Consider the following 17,426-nt stretch of genomic DNA (forward strand, 5'->3'; position numbering starts at 1 on the left):
TAGTAAAGTTAAAGTAGGTACGCTATACAAAATCCATAACCTTAAGGAATCAATCATATTTATTCATGCTCTATACAAATATTGTACTAAGGCTACATAAGTCTGGAGGAGGTTGTAAGGGCTAGGACGTAAAGTAGCGTTTATGTGCAGAGAGACCTAATATAATTTTATTTTTATTACAGGACCGCCACAATGCTGCAACAGATCCTGCGAGACATGTGGGTGGACCCGGAGATCCTTGCCGAGCTCGACGAGACTCAGAAACAAACTCTCTTCTGCAAGATGCGCGAGGAACAGGTAAATATTTTTAGCTTTTAGTGGCAGAGCTCGTCCGGGGAAGTTTTATTACTTTTTTTTTAATTACCAACAGCTTTACATTTCAAAAAAAAACAATTTAAACTAGCTTATACGGTAAGAAGACAAAATGTATATCTAATTACAGGTAAACACCGCATGCTATAAATAGTGTTAAACTAGCTTACAACTACACAAACAAGATGGAAGTGTATCCAGTGTAGGAAGGTATAAAATAGGCAATGTATAAAATTTCATTCAGGCCATCAAAACTATTTGAAAGATGTAGTACTGCTATTTTATGTTACCATAAAAAGCTAACATTAACTAACTATATAACATTAATAAAAAGTAAATTAAACTAACAAAAAAATATGATTAATTTTATTCCATTACAAGTTAGCCCTTGACTGCAATCTTACCTGGTGGTATGTGATAATGGAGTCTACGATGGTAGCGGGCTAACCTGTTAGAGATTATAGTAGTCATGCTCCTAATCGGTTTATACGCGATATCGTACCGGAACACTAAATCTTCCCACAATGAGAAGAGGGAAGACCGTGGTCCACCAAGCTGGTCCACTCCAAAGCGGATTGGTGGACTCCACACACCTATGAGAACATTATCGAGAACTCACAGGCACGCAGGTTTCCTCTCGACCTTTTCCTTCACCGTTGAAACAAGTGATATTTTGATTACTCAAAACGCACGTGTAACTTAGAAAAGTTAGAGGTGCGTGCTGGGATTCGAACTCTGCCCCCTCCGAAAGTGCAGTCGATTAGTTGCGTTTGCTGAAGATCCCACTAGGCTATGACTGCTTCTGCGCCCGTTACTGAGCAATTAATCAATCAGATTTTTGGAGTTAGTTGGAAGGACGGAGAGCTAGGCTGCTTTCGATCCTAGGAAAACAAATGGTTCCCTCGGGGTTCATAAAAAGCCGTAATAAAAGCGGAACAAAAACGCGCGGCTATTCAACTTGCAATGTTTGTATGCTAGTTTAGGACGAATCTCTAATCTTAAAGCTTTAGAAGCTATAAAGTTTATTAAATTGTAACATTGTTTCTAGAAAAAAATAATATTAAAGTATAGAATAAATCGTGTAAAATATTAATGAAGTTGAATCAATTCCTACCCTTTTCCTATCCAAGTGTAAGTAGTTTTATCCTGATGTTTTATATTTTAGGTTTCCCTAACTTTTATTAAACATATCATCATCATCATCAAAGCTCTACAGCCCTGGGTGGGCCTTGGCTTGGTCAAGCATCTTTCTCCATTTGAGGCGGTCAGAAGCTGCTTCTTTCCAGCTCCGAACTCCCAGAACCCTCATATCCCTCTCAACTCCATCACTCTACCGACCCCTAGGTCGTCCTCGGCTTCCACGCCCCTCCAAAGTGCCCTCCATCAACCTCTTTGGCGCTCTCGTGCCTTCCATGCGTTGCACATGCCCTGCCCATTGCATTCTTAACAGTTTGAGAGTTCTGACGACATTCGGTTCTTTAAATAGTTCGTATAGCTCGTGATTATACCGAATGCGCCAAAAACCATTATCCTGCATAGCACCAAACACTCGTCGCAAGACCTTTCGTTCGAAAATGAGCAGACTGTTTTCGTCTTTCTTGCTTAAGACCCAACATTCTGCGCCATATGTAAGTATTTTTTTTTTTTTTTTTTTTATTAAACATATAGACACCTGACATTGGCAAATCAGTGTAAAGCCAGAAGAAAAAAAAAAGCTTTTGAAGTATCCGCCATATTTCATTTACCTTTTTGTCGGACCAAGGCAGGACAACATGCGCCTGTCTTTCGAATTTGCTCACTTTTAAATGCTTACAGAAATAACTGTGACATTTTTAGTACTTCTTTGACCTCATTCAAAAAACATGTCAAACATTTACTTACATAACTTAAATTAATTTATTTTCCGTTTTAATTTTATATCATCACTATTCATTGTATAGTACTGCAGGTATTCAGTTTTAAATTTTGCTTTATTTGATTAGCTTTTAGATTATCTAAATTAAGCATGCTGTGGTCATTTCTAGAAGGTTTCCATCTCTGTCTTTCTCTTGTATTTATGTTATTCTCATGATAACGTCATTGGTTGTTACCAGTTTAATGATCCAATAAAAAAAAAAAAAATGTATTTTTGATTGCGTCATATACTCCTTAAACTCAAGTTAAATCAATTAAGTAGCATAACCGTGAATAAGTAGTAAAAAACAGAAGGACAAACAGTCTTAAGAGTTTGAAAATAGTGTAAAATAGTCGGTTCAGCCTTGGCAGTCTCCTAAATCACGATGACTGGGCAATTATAATCCTACCCGATTTCACGGTTTTTCGTTTCAGATTGTAGTTATGTTCGAAATGGTTTAAAACTCCGTTATAAGTAGAGTAACCATGACGCAATGCAGAAAATTCCATTTCTATTATATAAAGCTAACATTATAACTGAAAAAAGCATGTTTTTTTTCGGTTTGATGCCGTTATTTTATCATCAAAGAAAGAAAATAAATCAACTCTGAGCCTTCTTATAGAAAGAAATTGTTAATATTATAAATGTCAATGTAAGTTTGTTTGTTACGCTTTCACGCAAAACTACTTAACGGATCCTCATGTACACATATTCTTGGAAGTGTTAGAAGTATTATAGGATACTTTTTATTCCGATATAAAGCTCGGTTCCTTTTGGAGAGGGGATGAAAGTGTTTGACGATTTTACACCATAACTCCGACAAATTATAACCGATTTAAATAATTATTTTTTGCTATATAGGTTATAGTATGTGTTTAATTTTGCCCAAACTGTGGTTGCAGATAGATGACAGAACTCCTCAGCGGACAGGAGGAAACCCCTCATTTAAGGTTTAGCGATACTGAATACTTTTTTAGAACTACAATTAAATTTAATGCCACATCAAAAAACAAAATCAAAAGCAGACGAAGATGCGGGCAACAGCTGAAATTAAAATGTCTGTTGAAAAGTCAAAATAAATTTTCACTTTTAACAAGCTTTTAACTAAATGCATTCAAAAGTATACACGGTGTCTATAATAAGAAAAAAATATTATAAAATTATTGCTTGCCAGTTATTCCGAATAATTTTAAAACGGTTGGACTGCATGTGATGTGACTTTCACAGTCAGGCAGAGAAAACATGGAGTAACATTAACTAACTTAATACAGTGAAATAATAAAATATTTAATTCTAGAAATAATAAATAAATTATATTTAAAACTCAACACAGTGAAATAATAAAATAAAAATAGGGGTTCATAAAGTAAGTTCCTTTCCTTTGGTAATCCCTACTAGAAAGTCAACCCCTAAAGGTATAACGGAGGCAGGAATACTACAGGAATACAAGATAGTTTGTAAAGCGCCGGATAAAATGCCGGCCACCAATTCGTTACCCAAAAAAGGGTAACGAATTGGTGGCCTTTTAATGGCAGATGTTTATTTTTTATTATTTATAATTATTTTTTACGTACAAGGAACCAAAGAGCATGAGAACAGAAAATTATAGACGAAAATGTCGAAATCTAAAAATATCAAGTTTTGATCTAAGCAACTGCTCTTTTCCATATTAAAAAGAAGTCATAAACTTAAGGTAAAGAGTTGAATTTATTTCTTTACCACTTCCCAATACTTCCGGCTTAAATGCTTTATTGCCAGCATTTATTTAACTTGCAATGTTCGTACGAGCATGTTTGAGTCTTTCCGGTTCCGGGTTATTCGAACACTTCTAAATTTCATAAATATGTTTCGTTTTCGATAATCGGTAAAATCCGCCATTAATATAGTTAAAACATTACATTAATTGGCTGAAGATATTGAGGATGAAATTAAATGAAAATACACTTTATTGTACACCAAATAAAAAAAAAAACAAGCATTAGAAAAAAAAGCGATCTCTACCAGGCAACCTTTTGTAGGTTGCCTGCAAATTGAATACATGAAGTTGTGAAGAAGGGTTAGGGTGTACACAAAGTAATACTTGAATAATAAACATAAATTACAAAGATATACATTATACATACTTCATAAAAAAAAACAAAAAGAGGGTGTAGAAAGAAATAAACTTTTATTTGGGTATACACAAAAATAAAAGCATTTTATAATGATATGTGATCGTTGCCGGTCTGATGGGACCCGCACGGAGTATAATAGGATATTTATGTATAGGTAAACCAGTAAATTAAATACCTTGATCTGATTGATTTTAAGTTATTAAACCAAGTACATACGAGTACCTAAATCTTTTTGATATCATACAAATTGTGAAAGGAGTAATAAGTGGATGGCAAAAGTTTTAAAGGAAAACTTTATTTTATCCTAATTAGCGAAAATAAACGAATTAAAAAAAAACTTTTAACTTATTTAAATTATTTGTAAAAACATCAGTTACCTTTAATTTAATACAGATATTCCATACTGCGCTCTATAATATATATTTCAATAAACATGAATATTCACTAAGTAAGTTAAGGCCGTATTCCGCTGGCCCAGTTGATCAGATTGGAGGACTCCACACACCTTTGAGAACATTATGTAGCAAAATTGCATGCAGGTTTCCTTACAACGTTTTTTTTCACCGTTGAAGCAAGTGATATTTTAATTACTTAAAACGCACATAACTTAGACAAGTTGGAGGTGCGTGCTGGGATTCGAACTCGGCCCCCACTAGTTTGATTAAAAAGATCTTACTTTCTGTTGCAAAAAAGAACTATCCTTCTTAAAATATGGTAATCCTACACGTTAGGATACTGATTCAAGGTTCCTAGATTAGACAATCGTTAAGGAATTGCTGCAAATTGACCACCGCTCACTTCTGTGCTGTGGCCGGCTGACAGTGAGATCATGATTGTGTAAGCACGAAAAGTCTCGCTGCACTTATTTTGATATAGGATGGATGTACCAGTCTCTGACCAGATATGAATAGTTTTTCACATAAAAAAGTCGTTATATTAAATACTATCGTTGTTCAATAATGTTTTATTGTTTTTTTTAATCGTTATCTTATTTATACGAATAGAAAAGATTAGAAGAGCACATAGAACATTTATTAATGCACATAGAATTCTAAAAACTAGACTAGATTTTAGCAGGAGATGACCATTTTTCATATTTTATGGGTTGAGAAATTTCTCACAAAAACCGGCGATATAGAGTATAGGGTAGGAACTACCACTGAATTACCACTACTGTTGTTGTTCGTTGTGAATTGTGGTTATGAGAAATTTCGTGTGTGAATTTAAAGTTTAATTTGGCAACTTAGATTTATTTTTACTTAACTCAACGATAGGATAGGGTTACCTGAAGGTCATGGTAACGTAACGTGGGTGGATCGTACGTAGGGACCGTCGATATAACAAACAAACAGATGCACTTATAATACTACTAGTATTGATTATCCGAGAAAGAACGAACTGAATAACAAAACATTTCTTACGCATGTGAATAAGGTAGATACCTAGTTAGAGGAAGCATTGACATTGCGTGATATTATCTATACAACTGCGCCACAGAAATCCTTCCTCGTTAACTTTGTCATACGATAATATGAAGTTAAACACAGGCACGACCGTGTGACTAAATCATTACTCATGCATGATTAACTTACTGTATGTACCCCTAGGACGAATGAGGATACTGTAATTTTATAGTAAAATAGACCTTACATTTATGTCTTTAAGGCTTAAGTCATATTATACTTTTTTGACGACGGCGCATCGTTAAGCGCTGTGGTATTAAAGCCCCAAAGTTTGACGGCCGACTGTCGCAGTGGGCAGCGACCCTGCTTTCTGAGTCCAAGGCTGTGGGTTCGATTCCCACAACTGGAAATAGTTTGTGTGATGAACATAAGTGTGTTCCAGTGTCTAGGTGTTTATCAGTCAGTCATCTTAGTACTCATAACAAAAGCTACGCTTACTTTGGGGCTAGATGGCGATGTGTGTATTCTCGTAGTATATTTATTTATTTAAAGTAAGCGTAGCTTGTGTCATGGATACTAAGATGACTGAAGAATATGTTTATGAATTATATATAACTATGTACTTATAATATACAGATAAACACCCAGACGCTAAAATACACAAACATTTTTCCAGTTGTGGGAATCGAAAACTAGGACTCAGAAAAAAGGGTCGCTACCCATAGTGCAAAGAAATAACTAATGGCGGTAAATTTCTCCTTCCTGTTTCTGTGTTTGTGCCGATGGACAGGTAAAATTTATCTTTTGTCAGTGGACATAATCCGGGGATAAAATTTTTGTCTTCTGCCTATTCCGGTCTGGTCTGGTTGGAGACTGGCCTTGGCTAGTTTTTCACTTTACCGACAAGACATGCCGCCATGCGTTCCGGTGATTTGTCGCATAGAAACCGATTAGGAGTATGAGTTAGAGTATATTAAATACCTGCCATAATGAATATACTTTTATTGCACACCACAAAAATTACATAAAAAAAGAAAAGTATAACAAAACAACGTATGCAATTTGGCGGCCTTATCGCTTCATAGCGATTTCTTCCAGGCAACCAATGGTCAAGAAAACAAATACAGAAAATGGGTTGGTGGTGCACAAATACATATAAACATAAAATATCTTAGACTGCGTCATTACTTAACACCAGGAGTGAATGAAGAGCTAGCTTGTAGTGTATTAAAATAAACCTAGCCGTGCTGATATATCTGAATGTGGCGCCCGACGGGACTACTGATGAATTTGAGTTTTACTATTTTCTCGTTTTCAGGTGCGTCGATGGCAAGCATGGGATCAGAAGGTCAACAAAGAGGAGACCGACCGGCCGAAGTTTCAGTCCAACGCTAAGAAGCAGGTGCAGTTCCTGAAGGGGGAAGATGGTGAACCATGGGTAAATACATTTTAGAACTCCTCTCCCCTCCCTCGTGAGTATATTCCCACTTTCGAACATGCAGATGCAAAGTAATGTGTCATCTCTTGTTTTAAACTTGTCTCATTGTAATATGGACCTTTGAAAAAGTAAATCAAAACTGCAAAGTTTCGTACTAGATGGCGCTACAGTCGCTATAAGACTGATGTAAAAGGCATATACTAATTTCGGCATCGACGGTAGGAGAGCCGTAGCCTTAATTGGTTAAATCGCTCAGGCCGCGATAGCCAGAGAGTCGCAGGTTGAAACCCAATCGGTTCGGAAAAAAATTATGTGCACTTTAAATTTATAAAATTGATAATGCCTCCAAGTATAGGTAAAAACACATATAACGATTATAAAATTGTAGATGCATAACTTCAAAACTCATTAATTTCAAGTAGTTTCACTAAATATAAGTTCTTTTGAAATCTAAGGTCTTACTTAGATACGGGAGATTTTCTCCATTTTAAATCCTCTTCGTACCCTGTATGCACGCAACCGAGCATAAACATAACACATGCCAATTTTAATCATTTTATTTCCGCATCGCTTCCAGGTTTGGGTGATGGGTGAACATCCGGAGGACCAGTCGATTGATTCCATACTCGCAGAGGAAGCTCGCCAACGTGCGTTATCCCAAGCACGCGAGGAAGCGCACCAACTGCGCAAATCTGTGGAAAAGGAGCTCACACATCTGATTGACTACAAACCATTGGATAGCTTAGAGCAGGTTAGTGGAGACCTTTAGTAGTTCTCGTCAAAGGAAGTACTATTGCCATGCTTATTTCTGCAGCTAAGCACCATTGTTGCCATGCTGTGTTCCGGTCTGAACTGCCATTCCCCACACATATTGGATAGAAGCAGGCGTTACTTTGCGGAAATCCATAATATATTATGAAAATTAAGCTTAACTTGCTATACTCCGCGAACAGCAGGTGAATCTGTATGGTGTAACTTATAATTACTTCAATCCGTATACTCCACACCAAACAGATCCTCGGCAATGTACCCTCTACGCACGTTTCGCTCCAACCCAACATAGAAAGTGATGATGCAATCTAAGATGGTAACAGGCTTATCTGTGTGGGGAATTATGAAAATTAAGCTTAATTTGCTATACTCCGCCAACAGCAGGAGAATCTTTATGGTGTAATTTATAATAACTTCAATCCGTATACTCCACACCAAACAGTAGGTAATTATTTTACCTCTAATGGTCTGAATGTTTACCATAAAATGGGAAAGTTTTTGAACTTGCAACGTTTCGCGGGTGTGAAGTGAGACCAACTTTACTTATTAGAAATTAGAATATACAAGAACCGTGTAGATACACAACAAATATTGAAGCATTATAAAACACTCTACTTCAGTAGTGTTGCAATTGACACCTAATTATTTTACCTCTAATATTCTAAACGTTTACATTGAAATGGTATAAATGGCAAAAGTTTTTGAGCTAGCAACACTCTGCGGGTGTGAAGTGAGACCTACGCAGGGCGTTGTCACTGTTTTTGGACACAATGCACTGCATGCAATAATGGCTGAATGAGGGTTCTGTATGTTCTTAAATCTGTGCGCGTAAGTCCTACATCATTTTATATACCTGCTTATCTACTTCGCAGAAGTTCGACCTATCACCGAAATCGGTGGATTCACTAGAGGACACCCTGGATTTGTACTGCTCAGTGGACGAACTCCGTCAGTCCATCGAGGCTTTGGAGCCGGAGCTGAAGGAGAAAAGCGACAGTGAAGCGGACAAAGAATACTGCGATGAGAACAACAAATTAAACCTCAACAAGAATACACTGCAGTTCAATTTCATTGAAGGCAAAAGAGATGTTATTCAGGTGAGAAATGTAATTATATTTGAACAAACTAATAAACTGGTAAATGAAATGAAATAGTACAGCTTATCCTATTAATATATGTACGATATCGTAACTATAGACACACGTTAAATTTATGTCTGTCTTTAAGTCTCCGGACTCCGGGGCCCAGCCGCCCAGGCTAATCTTGAGAACTTGCTGCACCTCTGCTTGTTTGAATACCTATAGGAAGGAGGAAGCTGTTATAGTCACGTGGTTAGAATTAAGATTTCACGTTCGAGGGGCCAAGTTCGAATCCCAGAACACACCTCTGACTTTTGCAGGTTATGTGCGCTTTAATTTTTTCTTTTCACTTTCTAACTTAGGTTAGAGATGTAATTTCTTTACTTCCTTTCGATTTCCAGGATTCAGGTCTGCCTCGTAACGGCGACGGAGTTGGTTTGCGCGTAGCGGCGTGGGAGCGACGAGTGGCGGCCGCGAGAGCTGGGGACATACTGCGAGGGTTGAGGGCTAGACGTGCGAGGACCTTGAGGGATGCTCAGCTCCAAGCTCAGGATGAAGATGCTGTGTGGAGGGAACAAGGTAAATGCCAGAATCCCAAAACACTGTACACGTATTTATATAAATTGTATATATATCTTAATATATATAAATCTCCTGTCACGATGTTTGTCCGCGATGGACTCCTAAACTACTTAACCGATTTTAAATTAAATTGGCACACCGTGAGCAGTCAGGTCCGACTTAAGAGATAGGGTAGCTTCGATCTTTAATTATAGTCGCAATTTTATTTTATTGCAAATTTTTTGTCTATAATTAATTGACAGTCACATGTTATATATATATACTACTATACTCATTTAAGGCTTAGCGATACTGAATACTTTAAAAACAAAATCAAACGCAGACGAAGTCGCGGGCAACAGCTAGTATAAATATATGTTTATACTAATTAAATAATAAATAATAATATTTTTATTTTAAGTATATATGTATTATATATACATATATACCTTAAATTTCTCATCCTCACGCGATTTGTCGCACGTCCGAAGGTTGCCTGGTAGAAAATGCTTTAGCATTAACCGTTGTTTGTTTGTGCGATAAAGTGAATGAATAAATAATTAAAATAAAAACACTTATCACGCGTGCCCCACAAAAATGAAACCCATGTATGATATCTCAAATGTGTCTCAAAATCCAATATAATCCAAATAAAATGATAGACAACTTCGAATGAAATTGAAAGCATTGTTAGTACGACGTAGTACACGTCACGTCAAAACTGAAATCAAAACTAAAAGATTGATATTTCTCAACTTATCTCTCTCTCTGGTCGTTCCTTCATCACTGAAGATCGTGTTCCTGGTGAGGTCTCAACTTCTAGTGGGTAAACTTCTCACCTTCTGTTGGAGGCCATTTTGGCGACTTGATTAAAGCGGCACGAATTTGACTCTTTCAACTGGTCATCATCTCTTTGGGGACCGGCCAGTTCTTTTGCCTTCGGTGCTGCCCGTAACTATAATTTTTTCCAGGCGATCATTCCGCCGAAATATGTGCCCGAAATACGAGAGCAAACGTTGGTATCATAGCGAGAAAAGTCGTAGACTAACTCCTAGCTGTGCCAGGATAGACATATTTGTGCGCTTGGCTGTCCAGGGTATTCTCAATATGCGCCTCCAGCACCACATCTCGAACGCCTCTATCGTCTGCCTTTCTCTTGTCTTGATGTTCCACGTTTCAACTCCATACAGGGAGGTGGGGAAAATCAAAAACTTCTCAACTTACCTAAGTGTAAAATTAGTTTTTTTTAATCTAATGAGTATTTTCTCTTCAGAACGCAAAGCCAAAGAGGCGGAGGCGGCGATGCGAGAAATAGCGCGAGCGGCCCGCGAGGCGCACCGCCGTAGTGTGGACTTTACAACTCCATGTCAAATCACAGGTAGGCCAAAAATATTTTTATTGCGTTTTGTGTTACGTTCCTCGATCAAAATATCTCAATTGATCAATCAGATCAAATTTGACGGCCGATTGGCGTGGTGGGCAGCGACCCTGCTTTCTAAGTCCAGGACCGTGGGTTCAAGATGTAGATGTTTTTTTAGTAGTTGTGTTGCAAGTATTGAATAAATGAATGAATGAATACACTTTTATTGTACACCACAGAGAAAATTTACAGAGATACAAATACAACATCACAATAAGGTATAACGTTCATCATAACAATTTGCATTGTTATGAATTTGTATTTTTAAGAATAAAAAAAATAAAAGTAAAAAATTACAGAGAAATAAAAATAATAAGACTTAAGATCTACATTAAAATGAAAATCCATTTCCCAGCTGGTAAGCCGCCAAACAGGGAGGCAGTGCTGGAGTGGTTCCGAACACAAGAACTTAAACGCGCAGTTGGTCTCGACGAGAACAACAAACCAGTTGACTGGTTTCACGGTAAGTCACTCATACCTATTATTAATATACTATACTATATAATATACTATATACTAATACAATACACACATCGCCATCTAGCCCCAAAATAAGCGTAGCTTGTGTTATGGGTTTTATGAATAATATACATAAATACTTAGATTATACGTATAAACACCTAGACACTGAAAATCATTCATCACACAAACATTTTCCAGCAGTGGGAATCGAACCCACGGCCTTGCGCTCAGAGGGCTGGCAGCAGGGTTTTTGCAAACTGCGCCATTCGGCCGTCAATATTATTGAAGGTTGGTTATATTTTTGACGGCTGATTGGAGCAATTGGCAGCGACCCTGCTTTCTGAGTCCAAGGCCGTGGGTTCGATTCCCACAACTGGACAATATTTGTGTGATGAACATGAATGTTTTTCAGTGTCTGGGTGTTTATCTATATATTATAAGTATTTATGTGTAATATTCATCAGATCAGTTATCTTAGTACCCATAACACAAGCTACGCTTACTTTGGGACTAGATGGCGATGTGTGTATGGTCGAAGTAAAAAAAAAAATTAGATATCATGACATCGGCCGCCTTTTATAAATTAATTCTTTAATGGTGCAGTTATAGTTATGAATAGGTTTATGTATTTATTTTGACTATATCTGTCGTCGCAGGGCTGATCACGCGGTCGGAAGCTGAGCAGACACTGTCGCAGCGGCCCGAGGGTAGCTTTCTGGTGCGACTGTCGGAGCGCGTGTGGGGGTACGCAATCTCGTACCGCGCGGCACGGTGCAAGCACTACCTGGTAGACGCCAGTGACGGCTACAGGCTGTTGGGCGCGGGACAGATCGCGCACGAGACCCTTGGTGAGTTCTTTCATCTATCTTGGAATCTGCAGGTTAATTATTCACTCATGCATTCAGAAGATGGGCAGACACTGTCGCCACCAGAAGGCAGTTCCCTGGTGTCTTTTAGAGCGGTGATAGCCCAGTGGCTAGGACTTCGACTTCACTTCCGAGAGGTCGAGTTCGAACACACTCACCTCTTACTTTTGTAAGTTATGTGCGTTTTTAGCAATCAAAATATCGCTTGCTTCAACGGTAAAAGAAAACGTGAGGAAACCTGCATGCCTCAGAGTTCTACATAATGTTGTCAAAGGAGTGTGGAGTCCACCATTCCGCACTGGGCCAGCGTGGTGGACTAAGGCCTTAACCCCTTCTCATTGTGGGAGGAGACCAGTGCCCTGTAGTGGGCCGGTAATGGGTTGACATGATGATGAATCTTTTGCGTTTTCGTGTCAACCAACCTAGATGCGACTAGCGAAGAGTACTCAAAATTGATGGAATACCTTGTCACGTAAACTCTGTGTGGTTTGAGATAAGGTGAGTTACCTCGTTGTAGTTAATTGGTTTGCTCTTAAGTTGACCAATAAAACCAAAAAAAGTGTAATAACTCTTCTCGAAACTGCAGTCGCGATTGCAGTTCTCTTTAAAATTCCCGTAGCCAGCTTTTTGTGTGACAAAAGCTTCTTTCAGGCAACTTTTCCCATCCTTTTGAGCTGTAGGAGTTCGTATCTCGTTTGAGCACGTTTAAAACACGTGCTTACGCAAACAAGATTGCTCCAGATTTGTAAACTACTTAGTAATAAAGGATTTTTCTTTGTTCCAGCTGACCTTGTAAACTACCACAAGAAGGTGCCCATCACAGAAAGTGGTGGGGAGCTGCTAACTACGCCGTGCGTTCCCGCGCAAACTCCTGTTATTTAACCGCCGCCATTTTGTCGCGTTCCTAATCCAATAAGAATATTCTAGGTTAAGCGCACGCGCAACCGATTTTACACGACAAATTGCGCATTAAGGTGAGTCAAAACTGTGTGAAATTTGTTAATAATATGTTTTATAATATTATAACATCATTGTTTATGACACAATATGTCAATATTGTATTATTTACACGAATCGGTAATTGTTAATTTTTAAATATATCAGACACTATTTAATTTTAACATGCCTATTTATAATATAATTTTGTGTTATATTACAATTTTACACGATGACAAAATGTTATATAACATTCTACACTGACTCACCTTCACAGCTCCATCTATACCTATTTATATGCGTATGTATGAGTTATGCTTTAAATAGACAGAACTAAAGACTAAACTTAATCGATTCGCCAATTATTCTGTGTGAACGACCTAACCTTCTGTTCGTTTAATCTTATACCTTTGTTTTATGTACGCCGATGCCGAACGTTAGGTTTTACTGGCAAGGGTGGTAGCGTGCAAATTTGCGTACTATTTGCGACCAATCATGAGTCGTGCTCAAACCGGCGTGGCTTCTGATTGGTTGCAAATATGCACGCTCGGCTTGACGCGTTAATTCGTCCTTGTTTTTGGTGTCCTACTACTAGATACGCGAGTGTAGAGAGTTTTCGCTGTTTCGCGGCGGAGGTTCGTTAGGAGCAAGTGCATTATTTGACGTGTAATGTAAAATTGGGACCATTGAAATAGCAGTCAATATGAATGTAGGCACTATTTAGTCATTAAGTCGTAATCTGTATTGTATTATGATTGAGATTTTGACCTTAATCGCTTAGAATAGTATTTTTTTAGAATAATTTTAGGGCCGCTTTCAGACTGACACGCGACTAATTTTTTATCGAGATGAGTAGTGTCAAAAACTCCTCGTCTGTACACGACCTTATGTTCATTGCAAACGTAACATATGTTATTTGTGTACAAAGTTAAGCGCACATAGTGACAGTTTATTGAATTGCGTATATATAAACCTAGTTACAATATTTGTTGCGCCAAAGTCCGGTACGATTAATTTATAGTTTGTGCATACAAAATGTAAACTAATTGAAAAACGAATGCATTCGTTTCCACATGCTACTATTGGGTTACCTTACTGCGCATGAGAACTAGAATGTCCTAGACTTTTATTAATCTAAAGTCAAGTGTATTTAACATAACACATATTATAAAACAAAGAAAAGAAAAACAACAAATTTAAGTCGTTAAAGCAAATAAAATCATAATGCCACTTATTCCTTCCAATACTCCACAAAATATATTCAGATCGTGTAAAAAATGCACGACAAAAAATACGCACCTTCATTTATATTTATTTATTAAATTGTAAAGTATTATACTTATTGAATTGAAGGTTATAGAAGCTTAAGGACGTATAGTAGTTCTCGTACTCGTACGAAGAAGAACCCAGTAGGTGCATGTAAAATTGGCAAAACAATTTTTGCATTGCGACGCGTCTTTCCACCATGTGCGCTAACCCTAAATATTCAGCTTATTTTTTTATTGTATAGTAATAGTCTAATTTAATGTATTTTTGTATCACTCATGCGGGGAAAGTAGTATCTTGACGCTCGCTGTTGCGGTTGAAAAAGCCTTTCAAAATTCAAAAATTCAAAATTCAAAATTCATTTATATCAAGTAGGTCTAATACAAGCACTTTTGAAACATCAAGTCTGTCCGTGTGTAGTGATTCTACCACCGGTTCGGAAGGCAGATTCTACCGAGAAGAAGCCGGCAAGAAACTCAGCAGTTGCTCTTTTCCAACATCAAAAATTTACATTTTATATTTTAACATTCATTTTTCTATCTTGTGAGAGATGAAAGCGGAGCCGGATGCTTCCAAGCAACCTTGTCATTAAGAAACTCATCAATTGTATAATAACCTCGCTGTAATAAATGTGTTTTAACACATTCTTTAAACTTATGGATTGGTAGGTCCAAAATTACCTTAGGAATCATATTATAAAAGCGTATACTCAATCCCACAAATGACTTCTGCACCTTTCGCAGACGATATGCAGATGTCACTAATTTATGACCATTTCTTGTAAGTCGACTGTTTATATCCACTTTTTGTTTATAAAGACTAATATGTTGTCTTACAAATACTATATTGTTATAAATATATTGTGAAGCTACAGTAAGTATGCCTATTTCTTTAAACTTCTCACGGAGGGATTCGCGTGATTTAAGTTTGTATATTGACCGTACAGCTCTTTTCTGCAATATAAATATAGTTTCGATATCAGCTGCTTTACCCCATAACAAGATTCCATAGGACATAACACTATGAAAGTACGCAAAATAAACTAGCCTAGCTATTTCAACGTCAGTAATCTGTCTAATTTTCCTGACGGTGTAGGCAGCCGAGCTTAGTTTACCTGCTAGTGTATCTATATGGGTACCCCACTGAAGCTTACAATCCAAGGTCATGCCCAGAAAAACTGTGGAATCTTCCATTTTTAGTGATTCTCCATTTATTATTATATTTTTATTAACTTTCTTTACATTTGGTAAAATAAATTCCACACACTTAGTTTTTTTTGCATTTAAAAGTAAATTATTGACAGTAAACCAGTGCGACACATGCGACATAGCACGGCTTACATCGTCGGAGTTGTCTTTACCTCTATCAGTTTTAAAAATTAGAGATGTATCATCAGCAAACAGTACAATGTCACAGGTTTCACTGACATGGTGTGGTAGATCATTTATATACACCAAAAATAGAAAGGGACCCAAGATTGAACCCTGTGGGACACCCATTGACGTAGCCGACCCCTGCGACTTAATGTCTTTTATGCAAACCCTTTGGGTTCTGTCACTGAGATAAGAGGCAACCAAATTTAGTGCAACGTTTTTGATACCATAATGGGCTAGTTTAAGAAGCAAGGTTTTATGATCGACACAATCGAATGCTTTGGATAGATCACAAAAAACACCAATGGCATTCTGCGAACGTTCCCAGGCATCGTACACATGTTTTAAAATTTTAGCGCCTGCATCCGTGGTGCTACGACCTTTAGTAAAACCGTACTGCTCCGGATGTAGTAAGTTATTTACATTGAAGTGATTCAAAAGTTGATTTAATATAATTTTTTCAAAGACCTTACTAAGAGCTGGTAAGATTGAAATGGGTCTGTAATTGTTAATGTCGTTTTTATTGCCAGATTTAAATAGAGGTATAAGTTTACTATGTTTCATTAAATTTGGAAAAGTACCTCTATCAACACATTAAAATTCCCCCGCATGTACTACTACTTTCCCCGCATGAGTAATACAAAATAGTATGTGCAACAAGTGCGACATCGATTACCCACTTAAGCGAATGACCGCACTCGCTTCTCTCGTGCGTTCAACTTCGCTTTCGTGGGCAATCGACAACTTGTCGCACTAGTTGCACAATATACTATTAATGGTGCTAATATCATACAGTGTAATGGTTTGTACTATTATAGACGTCTCAAGGAACAGAGGTTTTGACGACCTCGCTAGCGCAGCGGTGAGCGCTGTGGGTTTAAGTGGGAGGTCTCGGGTTCAATACCCGGCAGGGGCAATTAGGGAATTTATAATTTCTTTATTATCTCTGGTTTGGACGGGTTTCGGCCCCGGCTAGTTACCACCTTACCAATGTGCCGCTAAGCGATTTAGCGTTCCGGAACGGTATTTATAGAAACCGGGGTAAGGTTTAATAAAACTGCTATACCTTTAACGGGTTAGCCAGTCCATCTTAGACTGCATAATCACTTACCACCAGGTGAGATTGCAGTCAAAGGATAACATAAAGTGGAATAAAAACATGGTCCACTACAGTTACCTAAGCCGTATTATGTAACTTTTAAAACGTGTTGCAAACTGGTTACTTCTATACAAATCACAAAAAGGTAAGTGGATATTTTTTCAGCAATCGTTGTACACTCATCGCAAGATTTGAATGGATATGATAGGTGGGCAACTCTCACAAAAGATGCAAAGTACGGGAGCAGCAGACCTATTCCGTCTTTTTGTCTTGGTTAATTTACAATTTAGTTACAAACTATAGAATGAGTTATACTTTTCTAATATGTAGGTATTTAAGGTATAAATTTAAATAAGTGATGCTAATGATTTTATCGGTAAAGCTTCAGTATTATTGACAAAGTTTTCCCAACGTGACGTCATCGGAACAAAA

General features: G+C 37.5%; 1 protein-coding gene across 1 annotated transcript in view; it reads left to right on the forward strand.

Annotated features, from left to right (window-relative positions):
- Window positions 1-13,411, forward strand: part of LOC120631030 (SH2 domain-containing protein 4B-like) — a 64,660-nt gene extending 51,249 nt beyond the window's left edge. Inside the window, exons 2-10 of the mRNA XM_039900423.1 lie at window positions 183-297; window positions 7,042-7,161; window positions 7,739-7,912; window positions 8,805-9,029; window positions 9,413-9,590; window positions 10,846-10,950; window positions 11,348-11,455; window positions 12,111-12,302; window positions 13,105-13,411. Coding sequence (XP_039756357.1) covers window positions 193-297; window positions 7,042-7,161; window positions 7,739-7,912; window positions 8,805-9,029; window positions 9,413-9,590; window positions 10,846-10,950; window positions 11,348-11,455; window positions 12,111-12,302; window positions 13,105-13,202 — 1,305 coding nt within the window. The 5' untranslated portion in view covers window positions 183-192 and the 3' untranslated portion in view covers window positions 13,203-13,411. The remainder of the gene's footprint in view (window positions 1-182; window positions 298-7,041; window positions 7,162-7,738; window positions 7,913-8,804; window positions 9,030-9,412; window positions 9,591-10,845; window positions 10,951-11,347; window positions 11,456-12,110; window positions 12,303-13,104) is intronic.
- Window positions 13,412-17,426: the final 4,015 nt, after the last annotated feature.

The sequence above is a fragment of the Pararge aegeria genome, chromosome 17 (genome assembly GCF_905163445.1).
Source record: "Pararge aegeria chromosome 17, ilParAegt1.1, whole genome shotgun sequence".
Classification (NCBI taxonomy): Eukaryota; Metazoa; Arthropoda; class Insecta; order Lepidoptera; family Nymphalidae; genus Pararge; species Pararge aegeria.